This window comes from Nilaparvata lugens, chromosome 2, assembly GCF_014356525.2.
Source record: "Nilaparvata lugens isolate BPH chromosome 2, ASM1435652v1, whole genome shotgun sequence".
NCBI classification, from domain to species: domain Eukaryota; kingdom Metazoa; phylum Arthropoda; class Insecta; order Hemiptera; family Delphacidae; genus Nilaparvata; species Nilaparvata lugens.
The window spans coordinates 28,724,053-28,751,587 of NC_052505.1; the positions used below are offsets into that span (position 1 = coordinate 28,724,053).

Consider the following 27,535-nt stretch of genomic DNA (forward strand, 5'->3'; position numbering starts at 1 on the left):
TGGTTAGGCCCACTTGCTATACTATTATTTGCCCTGGAGATGGGAATCACCATACACTTGATTGCCTCATGATCACCCAACTCATAATGCACCACACTTGACCATAAATTATCATTCAGTCTTAGACTGGAGGCAACATTGTCAAGGCAAGCATCCATTCTAGTAGGTTGATGGATTGTCAGATATAGATTCAGAGATCTTAACAGATTCTGAAAGTCACGTGTTTTATTGTTACTCAGTAATACATTGATGTTGAAGTCCCCCCCAACTATAAATTCAAATCCTGGGTTAAGCCTGTTAAGCATAATAATCATATCCTCCAAGGCCTGAAAGAAGCCACCCAGATTGCCTGATGGTGGACGATACACTACAATTATGTACATCTTGACATGCCCCAAAGTCACACATGCAAACTCATGCTCACCCTCCAAGCAGAAATGTTCAACATTAACACATGCAGCATTCAAATTATATTTTACAAAAATTGCAACACCTCCATTCCTCTGAGCAACACGAGAAAACCCAGCAGCCAGAGCAAACTCATTTATCCTAATCATCTCAAGGTCACATTTTCTCAACCAATGTTCTGAGAAGCACAACAAATCATACATCTCACTCTGCATTATTGCTTCTATCTCATGCAGCTTATTACTAAGGCATTGTACATTACAGAAAAGCAATAAGAGTCTATTATACTTCCATATTCAATCGCTCAGAATAAATGAGTGACGTGCTCTCGGTTTTCCCGTTGGAATGGTGACTGCTTAAAGCTAGCTCCACTCATGCTGGGTTGCATCAATGTTGATCATACAAAATATTGCTAAGATCCCTGATTGAAACTGATCCTGCTTGATGCAACCCATCAGTGATCTTCTAAAGCACATCCTGGTGGTTCATCTTCGCTATTTTTTTAATTCATAAAAAACTGTATAGCCCATTTGTCTATCTGTTACACAATTAGCTCCATTTTCTCTCATAATTTGCCAACTTGTATAAGTTAAGAAAACATAACCCAGAAAAAATTGCCAACAGATAGTTTATTAATTGCATCTGCCTCTTTTTGTTTTGATTTTTATTCATACATATAGTTTATTGTGTAGGACAACATTACACATAGTTTATTAAATATTTTTGCCTCCTTTGTTGTTTAATAATTTTTCAATTCTTCTACTATCTTGGAAATAAATTTAATTCATTTCACCCTAGTTTCATTTATTCATTTTTCACGATATACCTTATAGTTTTCACCCTGTAAATAAAATTACTTATTACATTCACTCGTATTTCCTTAATCTATTTGCTGAACTAGCATCAATAAGATGACTTCAATGTTTATTATCTATTTTATTAGTTATTACTACCACACATCATTTCTACTCATATAATTCCTTTTCAATCCACGAGATGAGTTTTAATTTCTTGTTTTACTCATAATTTCTTTGATCTAGGACGTGCAAAAAGCTGGCAAACGCCTGAACGATACAGTGAGCAGTGGTAACGGAGGCTTGAAAGCACTGAACGCCTCCAGTCGTAAACAACTAGTGGCCTATCAACACTTGTTCTACACCCTGCAGACCCAACCACATTACCTGGCAAAGCTCGTCTTCTGTTTGCCGCAGTCTCGGTGCACCCAGTTCTTAAGGGTGGTCATATTGAGACTGTTCAACTTCACCACCACATCGAGGGAGGAGTATCTGCTACTGAAACTGTTGCAACATGCACTACATGAGGAAATCAAGTGAGTCGACTGAAAATAGACGAATGAAATAGTAAACTATATAAATTAAAAAAATACCTTGTATTTTTAATAGTATGTAGGTAACAGTAGAATCCTATACTATTAAACGAGCAATTTCTGTTTATATATCTGTATGTGACCGGATCTCGAAAACGGCTCTAACAATTGTCACGAAATTTGGAACAAAGTAGGTTTATGATATGAAGATTCGATTGCACTAGGTCTCAACCCTGGGATAACTCGCTGAATGACCTTTAAAGGATAAATATGTCCTTGGAAAAACAGCTGGCAATTTTGTCGTCTGTCGATACCGTAATGGATGTGAGTGAGCATGTGTGGGATCATTCAGCTGATCACACGAAAAGAAAAACTCAGCAAGAAAAACCTATTTTTGTTTATTTCTCTTTTTTTAGAAAACATGTTTACTTCAGAGAGTCCAAAAAAGTAACTAGATGCTGTTAGTGTAAAATAGTAGGCCTACTTAGTATTATTAACAAATATTGTAGCAAACATAGTATATATCATTCTAAATAGAATTCATAGTATATGTATTTGTAATTGATGATGTGTTTGCTTTTTGAAGTGTGAATAAATTGTCATTTTTACTTTCTTTGCCCTATTACAATAGGTAAGGAAAGTATTGCTTTCCGAAAAAAATTAAGGTACCCCAATTACTAAATTTCTATACGTTTCAAGGTCCCCTGAGTACAAAAAAGTGGTTTTTGGGTATTGGTCTGTATGTGTGTGTGTGTGTGTGTGTGTGTGTGTGTGTGTGTGTGTGTGTGTGTGTGTGTGTGTGTGTGTGTGTATGAGTGTATGTGCGTCTGTGTACACGATATCTCATCTCCCAATTAACGGCATGACTTGAAATTTGGAACGTAAGGTCCTTACAATTCGACACGAACAATTTCGATCAAATGCGATACAAGATGGCGGCTAAAATGACGAAAATGTTGTCAAAACAGGGGTTTTCGCGATTTTCTCGAAAACGGCTCCAACGATTTTGATTAAAGCTATACCTGAAATAGTCATCGATAAGCTCTATCAACTGCCACAAGTCCCATATCTGTAAAAATTTCAGGAGCTCCGCCCCATCTATGCAAAGTTTGATTTTAGATTCTCAATTATCAGGCTTCAGATACGATTTAAACAAAAAATTTCGAGTGGAAAAGATTGAGCATAAGAATCTCTACAATTATTAATGTTTAATAACATTTTCACCTAAAATTAAAAATAAGCTCGAAATTCGAGAAAATGTGATTATCCAATTGCAAACTGTTGGCAACTGTTGATTCTATTAAATGATTCACTATGAAGAGATAGCAGACCTCGTGTATCTCCAGCGTTATTGCCCTGTCACCAGCTGGCTCAAATCTTTGAATAGTAGACTTGAGATGCGCGGGAACACTAGTGGCACGTGATCAATTTTCATAACGGCAAGGAAAGTTGTGTGAGTGCGCCACACCAGATTTTTTTGATAAGTGATAGTAGCTTAACCTAGATTTTGATTTGGAAGTAGTATAAATTTGAAATTAATTTTCCTTTATTGTAAATCCTTATTTTTCCTCCATATCTGTACTATTGCTATTGTCTTTCTCTTGCCCTTTCTATGAGTTCTTTATGATCTTACTCCTGTCCTCTCGCTTTTTACTTTGACCTCCTAGGCTAATAAAAGCAGCAATTCAATTAAATTTTTCTCTTGCTTTCGTCTTACTCTACTATTTTTTACTTATTTTTTGTTCACTTTTATTTTCCACCTCTCGTCCCTTTAACATATTTTTATTTATACATAGGTTACAATATCATTCTCAACTATGAATGATTGGGAAAGGAACAACAGGCTTGAACCCCAAAACTGTTTCTTTCCCAAATTTAGATAGAAATAGTCCAAAAATAGGTTATGTTTACACTTCACGATTTTTGTCCAATTTTGAGTCCAAACTATTTATAAACTATTATTACAAAAACTGGCTTTCTTCTTATGGCTTGTACTATTCCGAACTTCATCATTTTTTCAGATTTCTTCTTCCTTTTTTACTGTCCTGTTCTATCTTCTCTCCTGTCTCTTCTTTCATTTTCCATTTACCTCTGTCTTTTTATATTTCTCCTCCTCTTATTCTTCTTGTGTTCTCGAACTTCTCCTAGTCTTCATACATTTTATGTTATTTTTCTTCATCTGCTGTTAATCTTGTTTTTCATTCTCCCATCCATTTATTTAATGGCTTCATGGATTTCTTATATCTTGATCTTTTCCACCATCTTCTGCTCCTTCTTTTGTCCTTCGTTCTTCTCCTATTTCTTAGCGTTTTCGGTATACTCTCTTCTTGGTAAATTTCCGATTCCATTGAAAAAGTAAATGTTTTTGAACTCACTTTGAATAGCTCTCAAGTGTGGATATGAATAGGATAATGCACACTATTATCAATTCTCCGAATATTTTGTTAATTAATATAAAATAATTCCATAGTAGGCTACCATTTTGTTTTCACAACAAAAAAGTTTTAAAAACGAAAGGCTGCCATGGAATTATTTTTCATCAATTAACAGCCCTAATAAAATACTTTATTAGAAAATCACCGAATCATATTTTGTTCCAGATGTAAGATAACGAAACCAGCCGATGTGATAACGGGAGATCCTCTAGTCCTGAATGTCGCAGTCAACTATGCCAGGCAGCACTACGGACAAAATACACTCAGCCACATTCTTGGACCGATTGTTATGAAGGTACGTCAATTCGTAGATAGAGAGTTCACATAATTGAATCATATGAATTATTATACTTTTATTATTAAATATTTCTCAATACTCTACAATGCATTCTGTGTATTCTATTTTCATCATTTTCAATTAAAATTTTGCCCCAGTGTGGTAGGGGTAGTAGAATTGTACTCACAGTAATCCCTGCTTGTTCGTAAGAGGCGACTAAAAGGGACATCCCCTTTCCAAGCCCTTCTTCCTATCACCTTCTTCATCTTCGACATGCTTGGATCTATTATTTCTAGAATGGCACCTTTCCATTGACTCCGCTTTGTGCCATTCTCTTGCAGTGCGCGGTTAAAAGGATGATGGGTGCCTTGCTTCAGTAAGGTGTCAATCTGTCATCCTGTCGTCGCGCGCTACTTTCTTTCTCTATCCTGTCCTCCCTATCTTGGGAATATTCTTCTTTTTTCATTTTATTTTGTTCTCCGGCCAACGACCTTAAAGGCGGATGAGGAGAAATCCCAACGGCGGAGAGGGCGGAAGAGCCAAACAGCGTCTGTACCCAGATTGGGCGGCTGATATTCAAGGGAATAAACCCCAAATTCTGGTCCTCCTAGCAAGGGGGTTTTGCGATAGGCCAGTACCCTATTCATAGAAAAATTTATATCACTTGCAGTACCCAAAATAGCCTCGGACAGGACAGGATTATCAATTAAATTTAAAATTGAGAAAGTCTCTTCCTATTTAATTCTTGGAATAGATGAATTCAGCTTGTATTCTGTGTCAAGTTGCTTATTAGATTGAAATGAGACGAGATGTGTTTAGTTTTATTGTGACGATATGTTGGGTGGTATATAAAAAGAATGTGTGGAGTAAAAATTTGTTGATTTGAGTCGTAATGAAAATTGTATTGAGTTTAGGTGTGTTGAGACAGCTTTAATTGAGATGAGATGTATTTTATCAGAATTACATAACTATCATTGCTTACTGTATATAGGCCTAATATGATGATAAAAAATTGTTCAACATTATTTTTTTTCACTTGCAGGTGTTGAATAATAAAATGTTGTCAATCGATACAAACCCTCTGAGCATCTACAATCGCTGGCGAATTGAAACAGAAACAGAGACTGGAATGGCGAGGTCAGTTAGTCATTATAGATTTTTTTCATTTACCAATTGTGAATTTACAGAAAACTAAAATCATTCACTCATTATTTTTTAATCAGTTGATCAACTTATCTTCATGTCTTCAACTATATGTTTTTCTTTTGTTGTGATACAAAATTGACTAATTATTCAATTCTCAACTCCCATGTTTTCCTCAACTGATCATAAAATACGATAAATTATTGATTAATAAAAATCAATAATTTATCATCCATTCATTCAATCATTTTTCTGTCTATCATTTGTTTATTTTTATCATTTAGTCATAATAATTTATATGCCTATCAATCAAAGTTTTTGTCAGTAATTCGTTAAGTTGCAATATATTTTGTTCAACTCTTTGCATCATTATGGAGGCGTCGGAGTGAAATAGTGCAATCAACATTTTCCTAGTTTTGAATTAGAGAATTCTGACACGTCTTGACTCGACAATCAAATTGAAATTTATATTGGCTAATGGCAATAATAATCAAAATGTAAACAGCAACTTCTGTAGTCATATTCTTGAATAATTTGGATCATAGGCTGCCAGTTTTGCAGAAAAACCAACATATGGCTGCTGGAGTATTTTTATAATATGGCTTGGCACTATTTTACCCTTAACCTTTCAATTCTATTTCTTTATTCATTCATCTAAGTATATTTTGTTCATCCAATAAACATTTTTTGTCTATCTATTTATTGGTCTTTCAGTTTTTTTTTACTTTTTAAATGTATCTAAATGATTTTTTAATTTTAGTTTATCTATTAAGTTTTGACTATCGTGTTTCTATTAATATATGACTTTAATTCATCTATTTACTTATGTTTAACGTGTGCAGCAATTTGCCAAACCTGTCGAGTGCGACAGAAGCATTGGACTACGAAGAGGTGATGGAGCGGCTGCAGTCGAGCATTGCCCAACTGAAGGCGAACGTCACCATGTTCCTCGATCACATAATGGAGTCAAAGGCCGCCATTCCCTATGGCCTCCTCTTTCTGGCCAAGGAGCTGCGAAACGGACTACGAATGAAGTTCCCCGATGTGCTGGAGAAGGACATTCTCAAGGTAAGGTTGCCTTTGAGTTGTTTGACAATATGAGTTTGTCAAATTACTCATTACAAAATTTGACAAAATAAGTTTTTAAAATTACCCAATCTATATAATAAGAGAGAGTAGGGTTGTGTTTGTTTGTTCGCATCAAAACATGTCAATTTGTGGATTGCATACCGGAAAAACGGAAATGATTTAGATCTCCAAATTTTGCACATAGATTCTAAAAATATCAATATCGTGCTCCTGGAAGCCCAAATTTTAATTTTCCTTCTAGATTTTTCAGAATTAATGTTTAAATTTCATTCATGCTACCGTACATGAAGTTCCATTGGTCATAGGCTACATTGTTGTAGCCCAGAAGTGTGTTTTTTATGAGGAGGTTATAATGCTGCTTCAAGACAATCGTTTTCGAACGGAGCCGTGTAGCGTAACGGTAAAACACTCGCTTTCAGAGCGATGGTTTCTCTGTTCCAATACCGATTCTTCCCAATTTTTTTGTTCTTAATTTTTTCCCTTGAAACGTATTATTATCAATTATTTTTTGAAGGAATTTGTTTTCATTAGAATTGAACTTGGATTTTATCAAATAATTATTTTTAATGTAAAATTTTGTCACCAGTACAAATGAAATGGACATAGTCTTTCTGCTGTATCATTGAATTTCATAATAAAAACATGAATAGATCACAATAAAGTAAGTAATAATTTATATTCTTCAGTTATAATGTACTATCAGACACAAATTCGCAGTGGAACGAATATTTTAGGTATTTTGTTTTGAATTGGGAAAACAAAAGGCTACCTGATTCAAATTGAGAAGGATCTAATCGATACTAAAATTTATTGATGTATTGAAAAAAATCAATATGATTCTGTGATATTTCAAGTATTATGTATTCTTCAGTTATCTATACTATAATAAAGGAAAGAACTGGCTTATACACGTAAGGAATAAGGAATTATGCTTGACGCATCATCACGTCTGAACTACTCAACTGATTAATTTGAAATTTTGCATATAGATTCTCAATTAACCGAGTATGGTTATATGCCTATTTTCAGTTCTTCAATATTACATTACGTCAAGTTTTCAATTTGTCATGCTTCCAGTTGTTGTATAGAAGCAGCTGAATATTTCTTTTAAAAGAGACATTAGATGATAGGTATGATTGGAGATCCTATTCGAATAAAAATAACTGATTTTCTGTCGCATCAAAATTTTGTTCTGCCATTTTGAAATCAACTTCATTTTTACTTTCCTTGCCCTATTACCATAGGTAAGGAAAGTATTGCTTTCCGAAAAAAATTAAGGTACCCCAATTTGTAAATTTCTATATGTTTCAAGTTCCCCTGAGTCCAAAAAAGTGGTTTTTGGGTATTGGTCTGTATATACATATATATATATATATATATATATGTGTGTGTGTGTGTGTGTGTGTGTGTGTGTGTGCGTGTGTGCGTCTGTGTACACGATATCTCATCTCCCAATTAACGGAATGACTTGAAATTTGGAACGTAAGGTCCTTACAACATAAGGATCCGACACGAACAATTTCGATCAAATGCGATACAAGATGGCGGCTAAAATGGCGGAAATGTTGTCAAAAACAGGGTTTTTCGCGATTTTCTCGAAAACGGCTCCAACGATTTTGATCAAATTCATACCTAAATTAGTCATTGATAAGCTCTATCAACTGCCATAAGTCCCATATCTGTAAAAATTTTAGGAGCTCCGCCCCATCTATGCAAAGTTTGATTTTAGATTCTCAATTATCAGGCTTCAGATACAATTTAAACAAAAAATTTCGAGCGGAAAAGATTGAGCATAAGAATCTCTACAATTAATGATTAGTAACATTTTCACCTAAAATTGGAAATAAGCTCAAAATTCGAGAAAATGTGATTATTTCAATTGCAAACGTTGATTCTATTAAATCATTCACTATGAAGAGATAGCAGACCTCGTGTGTTTCCAGCGTTATTGTCACCAGCTGGCTCAGATCTTTGAATAGTAGTAGACTTGAGATGCGCGGGATCACTAGCGTCAGGTGATCAATTTTCATAACGGCTAGGAAAGTTGTGTGAGTGCGCCACACCAGATTTTTTAAATTGGAAGATAGTCATATAACAAAGTTAGAAGACAGAAAACTAACGTTGATCATATGATACATGATTTCAATAAAGAATTTCAAGAGAAAATGAATGGTGAAAACCGTACCGATTTCTCAAACCGTTCAAAAGTTATTTTTATTCGAAGATACAAATAAACCATCTATTCATCATCTTTACTATTGTAATAGTGTGAATATTGAGTGGGTATATTGTAGTTGTTTTTGTGTATCTTATATTTTTTTTCAGGTTTTTGAACTTTGATTTTCACTGTATGTTGAACCCTGCGTTTTTAGTGTGAGAATTGACTCTGTCTTGTTTGAATTTGCTAGAATCAAAATTTTGACACCTGAAAAGTGCTAGAAACTAGTTGCGTTTTTATAAAAATATAAAAATGGTACTAGTAATTTTCTATAATTATTATTAAATATCTAAATAGCCCTATTGGAATACTTTATTAGAAAATATAGAATGAACAAAAAAACTCGTTTTTTAAAAGTATTTGGAAAATATGAATGAAAAATAACTAATGTACCTTCATTGGAGCCGACTACTTCCGTCCGTTCACATCCAACCGACTCTCTATACCGTATCAATTGTATTGGCTTATGGTTTTGATGTTATTGAACACGTTTAGTCATAGACTTGTTTGAAGAGTTTCTACTATTCTAGTGCTGATATTTGAATAGTGTAAATACAGTGATGATGGAAATCAGGACATTTTATTGTGTTCAGAACCTTCTGAACTATAGTCCGAAAGACCTTACTTTCAACATGAAGAGGGGTAACCGATTTCTCCTTGCACAGTTTGTAGCATGGACAGAGAGGTGAGTGGAGAGGAGTCAGCTTGCTGCTCACAATTCGATGCTGACACAAAAGTAGGGAGAATGCTGTTAGGTAGTGGGAGTGATTGGTGAGGGAAAGAGTTTGGGGCCTCTTTGTCTTCGAGAGAGAGCCGTGTAGAAAGTAATATCTCACGGACTATAGTTTTGTTTACGTTATTTGCTATTTCTGTACTAGTAATTTTATAATCTTTTTTCATATTTTATTTTCTTATTCATATAGATAAACTGATTATCTCTTGATACTCCTGAGCGCGGACGGAAATTTATTTCTTTGCGCACAGTACATTTGTCACATTTATATTTTCATTATAGTTCTTTTTTTTCTATTCCTATTTTGAATCTGTTTGTATTTCAAACTGTATTGTTTGTGTTATTGTGACAAATAAAGTTTATATTCTCTATATATGTATTTTTTCTATAGAAAAATGGACGGATGGAAGAAGTCTGCTCCAATAATAGGTACAGCATAACGAAAAATAAGTGAAGACTGTATGAAGGAGTGAATAAGGGAGGACAAAGAGAAGAAGAGATAAGAGAAAAAATTGGAAAGTCCAAGAGGAGAAACGAATAGATTAAATAATAGAAGAAGAAATTGTGTGAAAACTAGAAAAGGAAGTATAAAAACTAGAAAATTAGAGAATGATGGAGTAGCATTAAAACAAAGAGGAGGAAAAAAGAAGAAAAAACAGGAGAAAATAAGAATAAGAAGATATGGTTCAATTAATTAAAGGGCGGATTCCACATTGTATGTTTGAACCAAATCTGGAAAGCTGGTGAATTCAATAGAGATAATGTATCATGTGATACATTTTGAGATACAAGAACATTGCAATTGATGCTTTAAATTGTTCTAAATTCAATTACGATTTATATTGATTATGTGATAGATCTAAGATGCAATGCAACGCTATGGTATAATGGGCATGTATTGTTATGGTTTAGGTAGTGGGCAATCTGATCTACTACCGGTTCATAAACTCGGCGATTGTGGCTCCGGACGCATTCGACGTGCTGCCAGCCGAGCAGCCGCCACTCACCAACGCGCAGCGCCACAACCTCGCCAGCATCGCCAAAATCCTTCAGTTCGCCGCCTCCAAGAAAGGGGTTAGTACCAATTCATGCCACTGACACTGCTTCTTCAACTTGCAAAACTCTTTCATACTTCGTAGATTCTCATTCATTCAACATAACACAGTTATATTATGTAGTATAACATATAGTTGGATATCTAGTATCAGAGATACTAGATATTAGAGGTACTAGTTATCAAAAAATATACTAGTTATCAGAGATCGTGAGATCGTCTTCAGTCATTATATCTATTCGAAGCATGATCATCTAGTCGAATTTATCTAAGATCAAAGTTTAAATAATGAATTCGCGGTTATAATTTTGATTTGTTTATAGGTTGTTATTTAATTTAAGTTATTCAGGTTAAATCGTTGAAATCGTGGCTGTGAACTGAACTGTAGAAATAACTAAAACATTAAATTAATGAGTGAATTTTATGCCAGGTTTTTTCTCATAAGAGAATGATCATCATATACGTATGGTGTGAAACCAGTCCAAACATGTAGTATCATATAATTATGTAGTCACAGCTTCATAGAAGTCGATCGAAATCTAGCATACTTATGGCTGCGTATTAGGGCCCTTACTCAGTTTAGTCATAAAGAAAAGATAGCATAAGAATATATCTCATGGTATAGGGCGTGTATACTCCAAATTTCACTGTTCTCACGCCCATAGTCCTATTAAATAGTGAGGTCCACGTTTTAATGACAGTGTACGATTGACAATAGTGTTGCTATTCTTGTCTAACATGCAACAAAACAGATGTGAGTGAACGATGAAGCCGGTGAATGAACGTGGCTCTGAACGAGGCGCTGTTTGGTCGTTGAACGATGCATAGACTCACATGCACTCACATGCAGCGCTAGTATACTTGGAATTGAAATCGGCCATTGAGGGGACAACCTGGAAGATTATTACATACTAAAGGTCTTGAAGATTTTTGTAATCTATAATATTACAATATATATATATATATTATATATATATATATATATATATATATATATATATATTATATAATATCTCGCGCTAAAATACCTCAATGGTAGCCTTTAATTTCAAGTAAGAGCTAGCATGCTTTAGTTTACCGGAATAGGTTAGGCCTACACTTATACCGGTATAAATATTATTGAAAGATTTCAGAATTATTTTCATTGAAATTCTATTATGTATAGGATTTCTTTTTTTCTATTATTTTTAAAAGAAATTGGAATAGAATACCTACCGAATAACTTAATTGCTGTTGTTTTGAAGTTCAGATTGGTGCATCACAGCTTTTCAAATTAGCCGCCATTTCAGGTTTGTAAATCTGATCTCAGTTATGAAAGCATAATTTAGAATCCAATTATGAAAAAATTATTTTATTGATGGATTATATCAATTGATATAAGAAAAAAATTACCAAATTTGAACGTTTTTGGTCTGGTAAATTTTTAGTTCTGCGAGTGAGTGAGTCAAGTGAGTGTTGGCAACTGTTCTATTAAATCATTCACTATGAAGAGATAGCAGACCTCATGTGTGTCTCCAGCGTTATTGCCCTGTCACCAGCTGGCTCAAATCTTTGAATAGTAGACTTGAGATGCGCGGGAACACTAGCGTCAGGTGATCAATTTTCATAACGGCAAGGAAAGTTGTGTGAGTGCGCCACACCAGATTTTTTCGTGAAGTTATGTGACGCTGGTAGTCTCTCATACTGTACCGTTCTTACGCTCTCACACCAACAACAAAGTAATTATAGACAGTAGTCGACAGTAATCGGCTTGACATTTAGAACATAAACGACCTATACCATGGGATGTTTACTTATGCTATCTTTTCTCTACGGTCTAGTCCATCTTATCCTATGTTACATAGGACCGTATTTGTGACTGATTCTTAAACCAAAATGAAGCTGAACACTTTTCTATTACCTAAAGTTATATTCAATTCAAATTTTCAGCATTTGTTGAATGGGTAGCGTTGGTATTATTTATAAGGTGTGATGATAGTTTCAAGTGAATCTCAATATATGGGCATTACCCACATCGTAAAAAATCTAATTCAGTTCAATAATTTATAGAGATTCAATTTTATTTTGAATTTTTCTTTGAGCTTTTAGAATTTTGTTCACTTCATTCGATTGAATCAATTAAATTATTAATAAAGAAATAAATTGATAACTTCATCTCAATTCATCATTCATTTTTTTCTTAATTGCATTGCATTCTGTTATTTCAGTCTCTTTTCAAATCAATTGCTCAACTATTCCGTTTGTGTTGTAGTTTGGCGAAGAATCACCTCATCTGCAGGGCTTGAACCAGTTTCTAGTCGAATGCCACGAGAAGTTCAAACAGTTTCTGCGCTCGTGCTGCGAAGTGGAGGACCTCGAGTCGCACTTCTTCATCACCGAATTCACCGAAGCCACCCTCATCAACCAGCCTGCCACCTATGTCACACTCCAGGTAACACCACATCACATTCGTCCAACCAGCCTGCCACCTATGTCACACTCCAGGTAACACCACATCACATTCGTCCAACCAGCCTGCCACCTATGTCACACTCCAGGTAACACCACATCACATTCGTCCAACCAGCCTGCCACCTATGTCACACTCCAGGTAACACCACATCACATTCGTCCAACCAGCCTGCCACCTTTGTCACACTCCAGGTAACACCACATCACATTCGTCCAACCAGCCTGCCACCTATGTCACACTCCAGGTAACACCACATCACATTCGTCCAACCAGCCTGCCACCTATGTCACACTCCAGGTAACACCACATCACATTCGTCCAACCAGCCTGCCACCTATGTCACACTCCAGGTAACACACATCACATTCGTCCAACCAGCCTGCCACCTATGTCACACTCCAGTAACACCACATCACATTCGTCCAACCAGCCTGCCACCTATGTCACACTCCAGGTAACACCACATCACATTCGTCCAACCAGCCTGCCACCTATGTCACACTCCAGGTAACACCACATCACATTCGTCCAACCAGCCTGCCACCTATGTCACACTCCAGGTAACACCACATCACATTCGTCATGCGGCATCCGCATGTTGTCCCAATGACGACCAGCGCCAGTGTTTGGATGGGTGGTTTGCCAATTGACCTCTGGTCACATTGCAGTCTGGGCGGCGACTGGGCCAACATGTGGACCGGGAGAACCTTGAATTCCTCATGATTCTACTAACCGGGAAAAATACCTTGAATTTTTCCATGAATTTACTCATTTTACTCATGATTTTTTTCTATTACTCATGATTTTTTCATAAATTTCAATTAATTTAGTAAAGAAGATTACAGTAACATATTTAATTAGTAAACTTCCTATAATTTTTGGTTAGCCTATGCTTTTTTAAATGCTTCTTAATCTACTGATAACAGTTCCTCTGGTGCAACAATAAAGTATTTATGGTCTAAGGGTTTAACTGAAGACTGTTGGCCTAGTAGATTTCATATTAATTTCTGGTTTCAATCGATTTGTTAGCTTATTTAAAGTATCAAACAGTGAAAAAAAATTTGGCGCTCGCTTATCGTTTATTTTGTAATGATCATATTTTTAGTCATAATAAATCAATTACATCTCAAAATTAAATATTTTTATGGCTTCATTCTCTTTGGAATGATACTTTCTCCATGGTTTGAAGAGTCACCGAAAGCCGGAATCGGCTATGGTACTGGTACATACATATATATGGCTTCATTTGTAAAAGTATGACTCAGAATACTTAATAAATGTTCAAATGTATTGATAACTTTGATATTGTAGTCTATTTGTGAGGAATTTTTCGTTTTTCAACTACTCACTGAGTATTGAAAATGGACCCTCTCCGAAAGCACTCCACATACATTAGTAAGTTAAAAGAGTACTAATTCCTCACAAAAATAGAATGCAGTGTCAAAAATTATCAATATACTTGGAAATTTAAATACGCTATTCGCAATTTGTCATGGAAGATCAAATTGAAGATTTCCATTATACATTTTTTACGAATGTATCTTGTTCCTCAAATACCGGAACTCTACCTGGAAAATATGAAATTTCACTCTGGAAAACCGGGAACTACTCATGAATTGAGTTATGACTTATCATGTGAATGTTATGACTTACATGAAAATGAAATGAATATGAAAACTTGTATGAATTTAAAAGTACGCATCTTTATTGGTTCAGTATAAATCCTTCGACACGACAAGACAACTCCTCGTTGCCTTGTTGAATTTTTTATTTTAAAATGGGTGGCCACCCTGCACTTCCATTCATGAATAACTAATTTAAATAGTGGCGACTAAGGCCCAATCACACAGAACGCACATCGTGCGAAGTTGTGGCTTACTGCGCCGCATCTCTTCTGTGTGCATTGGCCCATTTGTTCATATAAAGGTGCGTACAGACTTTCGCTCTGCTCCGCAACCGAACGTCACTCCAGCAGAGCAATATTGATGATCGACCGGGGAGCTAGAGTGGTACGCGAGAAGAGCGTGTTATAACAGAGGTCGCGCTTGGCAAGCTTTTAACGTTCATGATCGGTACGAGTAGAGAGCGGGGGCGGAGCGATTGCGGTGCGATGGTGGAACGAGGGCGGTACGAGGGCGGAGCATGCTCGGTGCGGGTTGGAGTCGCGTATATGTGTACGCAGCTTCAGAGAGACAAGGAAGGGTCAAATGCCCAACGTCTGTTGTGTGTGAATGGGGCCTAAGGCCGTACTCACACTGCATAGCATAGGCATTGCTATAGTCAGATTCAGTGATACCACTTGCCTAGTGGTAAGGCGCAACACTCCTCTTCTTCTTCTTCTTCTTCTTCTTCTTCTTCTTCTTCTTCTTATTGTTGTTGTTATCGCCCACCAAAAATAGGTCATTTTACTGATTTCGAAAATGCCTTGCTATAACCGTATACTAGTTATGGGTGATATGAACACCGACTTGAACATGACAAATCGTAACTTTCAACTGACTACTATTTTCCAATGCCTAAGCATGACTATTTCACCTCTCGATCCAACTCATCATACTAACGAATCAGACACACTCATTGACCTTCTCATTGTTAGTGATCCCAACGAGGTTGTTCAAACAGGTCAAATCCCAGTCCCAGCTATTTCTGGACATGATTTGATCTACTGTGTACTTTCCCATAAGATACCTAAGCCAGAACAGAAAATTATCACTTATAGAGACTTCAAAAACTTTGATGAAGCAGCTTTCCTGACTGATGTGGCTCAGACTCCTTGACATCAAATTGAAGCATTACCTTCAGTTGATGACATGGTCAAGACTTTCGAGAATTGGACTTTGACTCTGTATGACAAACATGCACCTTATGTGATAAGGAGGATTAATAGAAAACGACGAGTACCGTGGATGACTGACGACATACTTAAGATGATGGGACGTAGAGACAAAGCACATAGAAAATTTAAAAATACATTTGACTTGGACAGTTTGATAGAGTATAGGAGCCTTAGAAATAGAGTTAAACAGGAATTACGGAACTCAAAGATTAGGTACTTGAATTCGTTCATGACAAACAATAGACAAGACTCTAAATCACTTTGGCAGGGAATAAAAGAATTTTGGCTTGTTAAATAGAAATCGAATCCCCAAATTGACTTACCATTGGACAATATAAATGACTATTTCGTTTCACACTCTAACCAACGTGATCATTGTCATTGCTAATCATATCAATGATCTTGAAGAACAAGTTACAAACCTAGATATACCAATTACTGATAAATTTCATTTCCATCCAATCTCAGAAGAAGATACTTTCAAAGCAATTCAACGTATTCATAGTAATGCTATGGGTGTAGACAAAATTCCTATTAAATTTATCAAGAAGATGTCATTTGCTGTTTTACCAACCATACATTTTCAACAAGTCATTCGAAGAAGGCAATTTCCCTGAAAACTGGAAGTTTGCTCTGGTTCGCCCTCTGAATAAAGTTGCATCACCCAATAAAGTTGAGGATTTCAGACCTATCAGTATTCTACCTGCATTGTCCAAAGTGTTAGAAAGACTCATTCATGCTCAAGTTGTACAATTTTTAGACAACAGTAGAAAGCTTCATAACTTTCAATCAGGCTTCAGGAAATTCCATTCAACTGAGACAGCTCTGCTTCGTGTCACTGATGATAAGGTTAGCTATGGACCAAAGAAAATGCACCATCCTCACCCTATTTGATTTTTCTAAAGCATTCGATACTGTTGATCATACAGTCCTTTTGAATAAGTTAGCTATTCTTGGTTTCAGTCACAACTCGTTAGTTTGGTTCAAATCCTATCTGTTAGTTAGGAAACAATGTGTATCTGTCGGTGACAACAAGTCAACTTGGAAAAACGTTATGCATGGAGTACCACAAGGTTCAATATTAGACCCTCTCTTCCTCACTTTGTATGCTAATGACCTTTCTTCCATTATCAAATTCTCCAGTTTCCATACATATGCAGACGACCTTCAAATTTACTTGAGCTCTCCCATAACAAAAATTAATGAAACAGTTGGAATAATGAATCAGGATATCAATTCGATAGTTGAAGACATGGCTGAGGATTTGCAGAGCACATAAAAAGAAAAAGCTTCACATTTTGTTTCTTTTGCAATTGCTATTGACGAAAGCACAGACATAACTGACACTGCACAGCTGGCTGTCTTCGTTCGAGGAATTGACAAGAATTTCGAAATAACTGAGGAGTTGTTATCACTTGAGCCTATGAAGGGTACAACAAAAGGGGTGGACATTCACAACAAAGTTATGGGAGTGTTAGATCGGTTTAACCTGAAAATTGAAAACATGAGCGCTGTAGTAACTGACGGAGCTCCTGCTATGATAGGGAAAAACGAAGGGTTGGTAGCACATATAAAGAAAAACAATGATCCATCATCATTCATGCAGTTTCATTGTATCATCCACCAAGAAAGCTTGTGTGCCAAATCATTCAACTTTCCAGAAGTTATGAAAGTCTTAGTTACAACTGTAAATTTTATAAGGTCTCAACCACAGAGAGTTCCAGTCCTACTTAGCGGAATTGGATGCCCAATATGGGGACGTATTGTATTTCACTGACGTACGCTGGCGCTATCTCGTGGAAAAATGATGGAGAGATTTTTTCATCTGAAAGATCACATACTAAATTTTTTGGCACAAAAAGGCAATGAAGTACCTGAATTAAAGGATCCTCAATGGTTAAGCGACTTTGCTTTTTTGACTGATATGACCTCAATGATCTTAACACCCGCCTTCAGGGGAAAAACAATCTAATAACGACACTTGTTCAATACATCAAAGCTTTTGAAAGTAAACTGATACTTTGGGAAAGTCAGTTGAATTAATGCAATCTATCTCACTTTCCTAAGCTATCAACTGTACATCCAACAAGCATCGGAAGATATAGTACCGCAATAGCTGAACTTAAAGGACAATTTGAAGAACGTTTCCGTGACTTCAAGGAGCAAGAAAAATGTATCAATCTTTTTTCAAAACCATTCACTGCAGTTGTTGATGATTCCCCGCCACCTATGCAGATGGAACTTATTGACTTGCAGTGCAACTCAACACTAAAGGAAAAGTGTGACAGTGCTGGACTCCATGAATTTTATTCTAAATATGTCACAAAGTCGGATTATTCTGCCATCCGTCAACATGCTCTAAATATCATGTCAATGTTCGGTAGCACTTACTTGTGTGAACAATTGTTTTCAAGAATGAAAATTGTGAAGTCAAAATCAAGGAATCGCATGACTGACAGTAATCTGCAAAATAGTTTGAGCATTGCGACTTCAAATTTTCAAATACAATTTTACAAATTAGTTACTGATAAGCAAGGACAATCTTCCCATTGAAAAAATACACAATAAATAATTATAATAATATGATAATAATGACGTGACATATTCACATAATTTCAAACACTATTTTATTGAGCATAATGAAAAATAATTATGAAACTATGATAATTTTTTGAAATTTGTATATCTTTTCAATTCATATTTTTTTAGTGCGGCCCGTGAGATGAATTTAGGTCAGTAATGAGGCCCACTGCTTTCAAAATGTTGCGCACCCCTGGTTTAGAATATCCACTGCATTACTGCAGTATATTGCTGAATATTGATTACCCTTATCCACCATTAGTCTACTCTATTTCAATAATATTATTTTATTTGATTACATAATTACATCACTTTATTCATCATATGATTTGTTCTTGAATTTTCATATATATTAAAACTTCTACAAAATTTTTATTTGTGAACAAATCTCTAGTATTATAAATGAATTAAAGTTCTTGGTAGAGAGTTACTGGGAAGGATATTTTCAATATTCTTTCCAAAGAATGGGCATTGATATGTCCAAAGCTCCGCCAATTTATGTAGATGCATTACAATATTATCTTGTATAGTTATTCCAAATTGATTTTTTTATATCATTGTACAGTTTAATAACTAATTTCTTACTTTATGCTATGTAAATTCATCTAAAACTTTGCTGTGTTGTAAGCTATTGTATGAGTGTATACGTCCATTATATATTGTAATCTACATAAATAAAGTACTCAATCAATCTTCTTCTTCTTCTTCTTCTCCCTCCTCTTCTTCAACTTCTTCTTTCTCTTTCTCCCCTCATCCCATCCTTCTTCCTCTTCTTCACATGTGTGTGCGAGATAGAGGGAAAGAATACGAGGAAGGGAGGAGGGAAGGTGCAACGTATAGTAGGGAAAATGATTGACACTTGTGGCTGGTGGAAGGGGAAGGGGCAACTCTCCGCCAGCTATCCACCGCAGGCAGTCAAGGCCAGCACCATTCTTATTTTGGACATTAGATATTGTCCAATCACAAATTTATCAAAAATCTGGATACCGGATTTATAATGGCGTAAAAACCGAAACCGGTATCTCGATTTTTAATAAATCTGTGGTTGGACAATATCTAGCACTCTTATTCGCTTCAAAATATCGGGGACCGAGCTTCGCTCTGGAGTACAAAAGCATAAAAAATTTATTACGAAAGAAGAAATTATAATAACATTCAGAAATGTTCTATCTAATCACAATAAATTGAGATTAATTCCCAGAGGAATGCAAAAAAATCCCATTCACAAAGGCCTAGTTGCACAAAAGCTTGTAAAATATTAATCCTGATTAACTTCACGTGAACGAAATCAGAGAAGACCATTTCTAAAAAGATGGATCTACTGGAATTAATCAGGATTGAAAATAACCCGGCTTTTTTGCAACCGGAACTAAGTACCTGATTGAATGATTGCAAAAGTTCAATAGCTGAGTCATAATTTTGACACAGTCCCACACACATGAACTCGCTCACTCACTTCCATCACCAACAGACGACGAAATAATTATTATCAGCTGTTTTTCCAAGTATGAATAATAATTATCCTTTCAATGTCATTCAGCGAGTTTTCCCAGGGATTAGACCTAGTGCAATCGAATCTTTATATTATAAACCTACTATGTTCTGAATTTCGTGAGAATCGTTAGAGCCGTTTTCGAGATCCGGTGAAATACAAACATATAAACAGAAGTTGCTCGTTTAATAGTATGGGATAACAATAATTATGGATATTGAAATTTTCTGAGCTATGAAAATTCCAAGCATTGTTATATTATTTACTGTTGATGTGATGAAGTAAATTCAGTTGAATCATAGAGAAAAGATAGCACAAGTAGATATCCCATGGTATAGGCATAGGGCGTTCATGTTCCAATTGTCAATGTTAATTCAAGCCGATAGTCCTAGTAGTTTTTACTTTCCTTGCCCTATACCATAGGTAAGGAAAGTATTGCTTTTCAAAAAAATTTAAGGTACCCTAATTTCATGTTTTTTATACGTTTCAAGATCCCCTGAGTCCAAAAACATGATTTTTGGGTGTGGGTCTGTGTGTGTGGGTGTGTCTGTGAACACGATAACTCCATTCCTAATTAACCGATTGACTTGAAATTTCAAACTTAAGGTCCTTATACCATGAGGATCCGACAATAAGAAATTCAATGAAATTCAATTCAAAATGGCGGATAATGACTAAAAAAGCATGTTTTTCACGGTTTTCTCGAAAATGGCTCTAACGATTTTCTTCAAATTTATAAATAGCTATTTATAAGCCCTATCAACTGACATGAGTCATTTCTGGGAAAATTGCAGGAGCTCCGTAATATTCCTGAGAAGAATGAATTTTGTTAAATTTCCATCACGATTTTCTCAAAAATGACTTGACCGATTTTTTTCAAATTCATACCCTGTATAGTTATATATCAGCTCTATTAACTGGCATGAGTCTCCTCTCTAAGAAACTAACAGGGGGTCCACCCCATCCTTGAGAAATTTACTTTGTAACCTCCTTCTCGTACGTGAGGAAGGAAGTAGGTAGACCACAAAGTTAGTAGACAGAAGGTTGGTCACTCATCTATAGTATTTTCGTTGAAATGCAATTGGAGTGGGGGAACTGCAGCCGTGACGTAGGCTGTAGTACAGAGTAGGCAGAATATCGCATTCTTGAAAATCATATGGTGTCGTATAGTCAAATTATATAACATTTTCTGACATGCAAGCTTTCTGTTTCTGCTTTACAATAATTATCAAAACATTTGAATAATACAATTATTTTGCCATATAAAAGCAAAAACCCCACCTCCTAACCTTCCCTTTCAAACCCTTAAGGTTTCTTCATTTTCTAGGTCGTGTTTATATTTTGTAGTTTGGCTATACATCAGCTTGTGAATTTCGGGGATGGGATATTTTGATTCTCGTAGAACATGTTGTGCTCGATCTCGATACCAGCATGTGTTCAGTGCATTTACAATGAATGAAATTCATCGGATTTATCGGTATCGGTTTATCGCGATGCATTGGTTTATCAAGATTTTTTAAGGGTTAATCTGAAATTATAATAGTATAACATTGTCTACTAACGCTTTTCCAGCTTATTAACTTTTTCGTGTCACGTTTTTAGATTCATAAAAAACTTTCAACTTCATTTTATTCATAAAAGTTGAATGAACTTGAAATATTTAACAACATCATTAGAATCGGTGATTCATTCGCTATAAGTATGGAGAATTTTAAAGTTCTAGGTCAATCTTGAGGAGATTATACGATGATATATTTGAAGATACAGTGAATAAACTGTATGCTCAGTGTGGTTACTCTAGAACATTTTTACTACACGTGACGTCACGCTGGCGTTCCCCCCACCACTTTGAATCATACACCTGTGAGTGATCAACCTTTTGTCTACTAACGTTGGGTAGACCAGTTTATTCAAAAGAACACATGTCGATATTTTATTTGTAGAACAACTGTTTTGACAACTTTTAAAAAATCCTCAAATTTCATAATTTTATTCAAACAAAGGAAAATGTACTCTGAAAACAATAACAATAGTATAATCGTAGTTTTAATTATATAGCCGCCAATCGGCATAATGTTATTCCCCTAAATTATCCTCGTTTAAGAATGAGCCTTATAGATTAATGAGCAAGGAAAGTTGTGTGAGTGTACAACACCAGATTTTTTTTCATGGAGCTATGTGATGCTGGTGGTTTTTCATACTGTGCCGTTCTTACACTCTCACTCGGCCAAAACAGTAATAATAAAAATAATAATATTTATTTATAGATACAATATCATTCTCAATAATTATGAATGATTGGGAAAGGAGCACAAGCTTGAAGCTCAAAACTGTAATAGACAGTAGAGTCGACAGTAATTGGCTTGAATTACAAACAGTAAGAGGCTTGAAAAGTTATCAAAATATCGGCATGTTTTTGCTATCTATTTTGCTCTAATTATGTGTAAATTGACTTTGTTTTCACAGGAATTGAGAGACGTACACAGAGTGTTACTAGACTATGCGGAGCATATAGCCCCCGACCCCCATGACATGCTGCACGACTTGCTGGCCGACCTTGGTCCTCTGCCTACCGCATCTCAGCTGCTTGGCTGTCAGTATCTCAATTAACATCATTTTATTAAATACTAGCTCACCCGGCGAACTTCGTACCGCCACCAAAAAGTCAATGTATCTCATGTCACACTTGACTTTATTTGGTGATTTATGAAATTTATCTGACAATCAATATTTTTATTTACATCTCAATACGGTGCTTAGGACTTCCTATGTGCTTAAAACTACCGTTTTAATACCAGTAAACAATTTTATCACAGAGTGACGTGTTTATTACAGCTGGTGGAGTGATCCGTGGTCTAGTGGATAGAGTGCCTGCGTAGCAGCATAGAGATCCCGGGTTCAAACCCTCTCACAACCTCAAGTTTTTTAACCAGATCACTCCCGTGTTATCGGATGGGCACGTTAAACTGTCGGTCCCGGCTGAAGTATGACAGTCGTAAGGCCCATTGATGGCTTAAATCATATATTCAGGCGGTGGGACCTTCCCGCAAGGGACTCGCCACCAACAAAAGCCATACGAATTTACTTTTTACTATTACAGCTGGTAATTGTAGATGCTAAATCATATTATCACATCATGATCTTGAATCATGACGATCTTCCCGTTTTACGTTAGCCGCTCGGCCGACAATTTCAAAAGCATAGGTCTGTAAAATGAATTAATATATCATTATTATTAGCCCCCCTATTAAAATTTCTGGTCGGAAACCATCCCCAATATCCACACAACATATTCTCAAAGTTTCATACCGTTCTGTCGAGTAGTTTTCGAGTCTATAGGTCACAAACAAAACTAACAAACTAATAGTCGAGACAACGAAGACAAAAAAATGACAAATAGGGGAAAAAATTCATGTATAAGCCAAAATTGGTACAGTTGTAGAGGAAGGCTTCTTAAACAACATACTAAAAGTACTGACCGGTAGTGGTGCAGCTGAGGGGGGGAGGGGGGTCTAAAGGTGCATTTTTTCGGTTTTTTGTAAATAACTCAAAAACTATGGCCTAGAGGAAAAAGGTTGTCATTAGTAAAATTAAACTACGTAAACTTCTCTACAAAAATGGTCGTATGCATTTTTACTTTCCTTGCCCTCTACCATAGGTAAGGAAAGTATTGCTTTCCAAAAAAAATTAAGGTACCCCAATTACAAGTTTTCTATACGTTTCAAGGTCCCCTGAGTCCAAAAACATGATTTTTGGGTATTGGTCTGTGTGTGTGTATGTGTGTGTGTGTATGTCTGTGAACACGATAACTCTATTCCTAATTAACCGATTGACTTGAAATTTTAAACTTAAGGTCCTTATACCATGAGGACCCGACAATAAGAAATTCAATTCAAGATGGCGGAAAAAATGGCGGATATTACTGAAAAACCATGTTTTTCACGTTTTTCTCGAAAATGGCTCTAACGATTTTCTTCAAATTTATACCATGGATAGCTATTTAGAAGCCCTATCAACTGAAATGAGTCTCATTTCAGGGAAAATTTCAGGAGCTCCGTAATATTATTGAGAAAAATGGCGGATAATGACTAAAAAACCATGTTTTTCACGGTTTTCTCGAAAACGATTCCAACGATTTTCTTCAAATTTATACCATAGATAGCTATTCATAAGCCCTATCAACTGGCATGAGTCTCATTTCTGGGAAAATTTCAGGAGCTCCGTAATATTCTTGAGAAAAATGGCGGATAATGACTAAAAAGCCATGTTTTTCACGGTTTTCTCGAAAAGGGCTCTAACGATTTTCTTCAAATTTATACCATGGATAGCTATTTATAAGCCCTATCAACTGACATGAGTCTCATTCCTGTGAAAATTGCAGGATCTCCGTAATATTCTTGAGAAAAATGACAGTTACTAAAAAACCATGTTTTTCACGATTTTCTCAAAAACGGCTCTAACGATTTTTTTCAAATCCATACCCTGTATAGTTATTTATTAGCTCTATCAACTGACATGAGTCTTTTTCCTGGGGTACTAATGGGGGGTCCACCCAATCCTTGAGAAATGGACTTTGTAACCTCCTTCTCGTGCATGAGGTAGGTAGGAACACGGTTTTTACTTTTTCTTCTTCCATATACCGTGGGTAGGTAGAGCAGTTTATAAAAAGAACACAGTCATAGTCAAGATATTTCATCTGTAGAACAGCTGTTTTGACGAATTTCAAAAAAACATCGAATTTCACAATATTTACATAAAGGAAAAAGTACTCTGAAAACAATAATTGTATATACACATATACAGTAGTCTGATCGTAGTTGCAAATATGTTGCCGTGAATCGTCATTATGTTTTTCTCCTAAATTATTCTCGTTTGATATTGAGGCTTAGGTTTATTTAGCGAACTATATTGGAAATTTTAAGGTAGGGTTATAAAAAGGGCACTTTGTTCCGTGGATGTTTTTTTTTTACAAGAGAAATATTTGATCAAAATAAGGGGAAAGGTTTTTAAGCGAAAATAGATGTAAAATTTTAAATAGTTCAATGAGCAAGGAAAGTTGTGTGAGTGTACCACACCAGATTTTTTTTGATAGGATTAATAATAGTGGAGATATAAAGTGGAGAAAATAGGGAAAAATATTCATTGTACAAAATTGCTATAGTTTATGGTTGCAAATTATTCTACTTATACTACTACAAATAATAATAATAATACTATGTGGAGTTTTTAATACCGGTTTGTGCGAGTAATCCTAGTGAAGGTATGGAGGGCTTAAAGTCAAGATCATGTGGCTGTGTAATGGGGGGAGCAGACGGCTGGAACGTGGTGGCGTGCTAACCCCCCACCCCCACCACCACCACCGCCGCGCAGTCACGCCAGTACCTCCCGCCTCTCACCAGTCAGGCGGGAAAAATAAAATAAAAAACTAAATAACATAAAATAAAAAAAAAACATTACGGTGAAAATTGTATGGTTGTGTTTGATGGTTACACTGATGTCAACAGCACAAAACGAGCAGAGCAGAAGCGAAGAAGGCTCACAAAAACCTCGGTTGACTTAAACTTTCATGAAAATACGACCATCACAGTCCAACAGGAGCTAGCTAATGAAAAGAACAAAACAAGACTGATCGACATGTTAATCGAGAAAATAATGGAAACAAGTATAGAAACAAATGTTGCCACCGGAGATGCTGATACCACCATTATGAGGTGTGGCTTGAATTAAGCTGTTCTACATACAACTTTGATAGTTGGGGAGGATTTTGACTTGATAGTACTCCTCATTGGATTGGCACCACCATCTACAAACATATTCTTCATGAAGCCAGGACGTCAAAATCAGAGACGAAACTGTTTTCAGTAAAAAAAACTCCAACAGCTTTCATTCGCCGAGACGATCCTCCTTCACAGCTTCTCCGGATGTGATACAACCTCGGCGATACATGCAAAGAGCAAAGTGAGAATGGTCAAGATCTTCAAAACGAAACCTGACCTCACTCGAGACATCTCTGCTGTCTTCACAGATCCCTCAACATCATCAGAGACTATTGAATAGGCTGTTGAGAAGCTGTTTTTGGCTGCATACCATGCTCCTGCACAGCAAGAAAATTTGAACAAACTTCGCTACTCGGCATTTTTGAAAGCACCAGTAAAGCCTACGACCATTTTTGTAGAGAATTTTACGTAGTTTAATTTTACTAATGGCAACCTTTTTCCTACAGGCCATAGTTCTTGAGTTATTTACAAAAAACCGAAAAAATGCACCTTTAGACCCCCTCCCCCCCTTAGCTGCACCCCTACCGGCCAGTACTTTTAGTATGTTGTTTAAGAAGCCTTCCTCTACAACTGTACCAATTTTGGCTTATACATGAATTTTTCCCCCTATTATGTCTTCGTTGCCTGGACTATAACACACAGACATCCATTTTTATATAATACTAGCTTACCCGGCAAACTTCGACCGCCAAAAAGTCAATGTATCTCATGTTGCACTTGACTTTATTTGGCGAATCATGAAATTTATCTGACAATCAATATTTTCATTTACATCTTAATACGGACTTCCTATGTGCTTAGTCATGCAGCATTTATTATTCCGACATTGCAACATATTCTCAATCAATTGGTAGTAATATCAATCAGTAAGTTTAAAGTGTTGATTTAAAGAAATAGATACCGGTAGGTTAGATCAGTGTTTCAAAGATGAATTTAATGTTTTCATAGTTGTTGATTGTCAATAGATGGTCCAGGAAATATGCGATGTACGATGAATTACACAGAATTCCATATTCTTTCCATCTTCAATTTTAGGATGAATATAAGCTAAGCTAAATTCAAAGAAAAATTCAATTTATTCTTCAGTAATTAATGATTGCAATATGAACAACTCTCTTTCATGAGTTTCACAATGATAGGGGAGTGATAATAATTATCATTTGTATAGGTCTTCTAAGGAACGATTATCTACAGCTGGTACCAATCAACTACGGTACACTAACGTCAACACCAAACCACCATTTTAATACCAGTACACAATTGATCACAGGGTGACGTGTTTTTATTATACAGCTGGTAACTTCAGATGTTAAATTATAAGTAGCCACTCGGCCGAAAATTTCAAAACATAGGTCTGTAAAATGGATTAATAAATAATTAATATTAGACCCCCTATTCAAATTTCTGGTCAGAAACCATCCCCAATATTCACACAACTTATTCACAAAGTTTCATGCCGTTCTGTCAAGTAGTTTTCGAGTCTATAGGGAACAAACAAACAAACACACAAACTAACAAACAGACATTCATTTTTATATATAGAGATGTGGCGAATCATATGATTGCCACCTGTGATGTTTTCAACCGTCATAATTTGTTCATCACTTGTAACATTTTTATTTCAATATTTCATCCAGAGTCCATTTTTTTCATTACAAAATTTAAAATATTTCATCATTATCTAGTTTCATTTAATCAATTTCAACATGGGAAA

At 35.8% G+C, this 27,535-nt stretch overlaps 1 protein-coding gene across 1 annotated transcript in view; it reads left to right on the forward strand.

Annotated features, from left to right (window-relative positions):
* Positions 1 to 27,535, forward strand: part of LOC111055421 (ras GTPase-activating-like protein IQGAP2) — an 86,862-nt gene that overhangs the window by 43,820 nt on the left and 15,507 nt on the right. Inside the window, exons 21-27 of the mRNA XM_039420048.1 lie at positions 1,449 to 1,738; positions 4,336 to 4,465; positions 5,490 to 5,584; positions 6,433 to 6,658; positions 10,543 to 10,704; positions 12,936 to 13,115; positions 22,511 to 22,651. Coding sequence (XP_039275982.1) covers positions 1,449 to 1,738; positions 4,336 to 4,465; positions 5,490 to 5,584; positions 6,433 to 6,658; positions 10,543 to 10,704; positions 12,936 to 13,115; positions 22,511 to 22,651 — 1,224 coding nt within the window. The remainder of the gene's footprint in view (positions 1 to 1,448; positions 1,739 to 4,335; positions 4,466 to 5,489; positions 5,585 to 6,432; positions 6,659 to 10,542; positions 10,705 to 12,935; positions 13,116 to 22,510; positions 22,652 to 27,535) is intronic.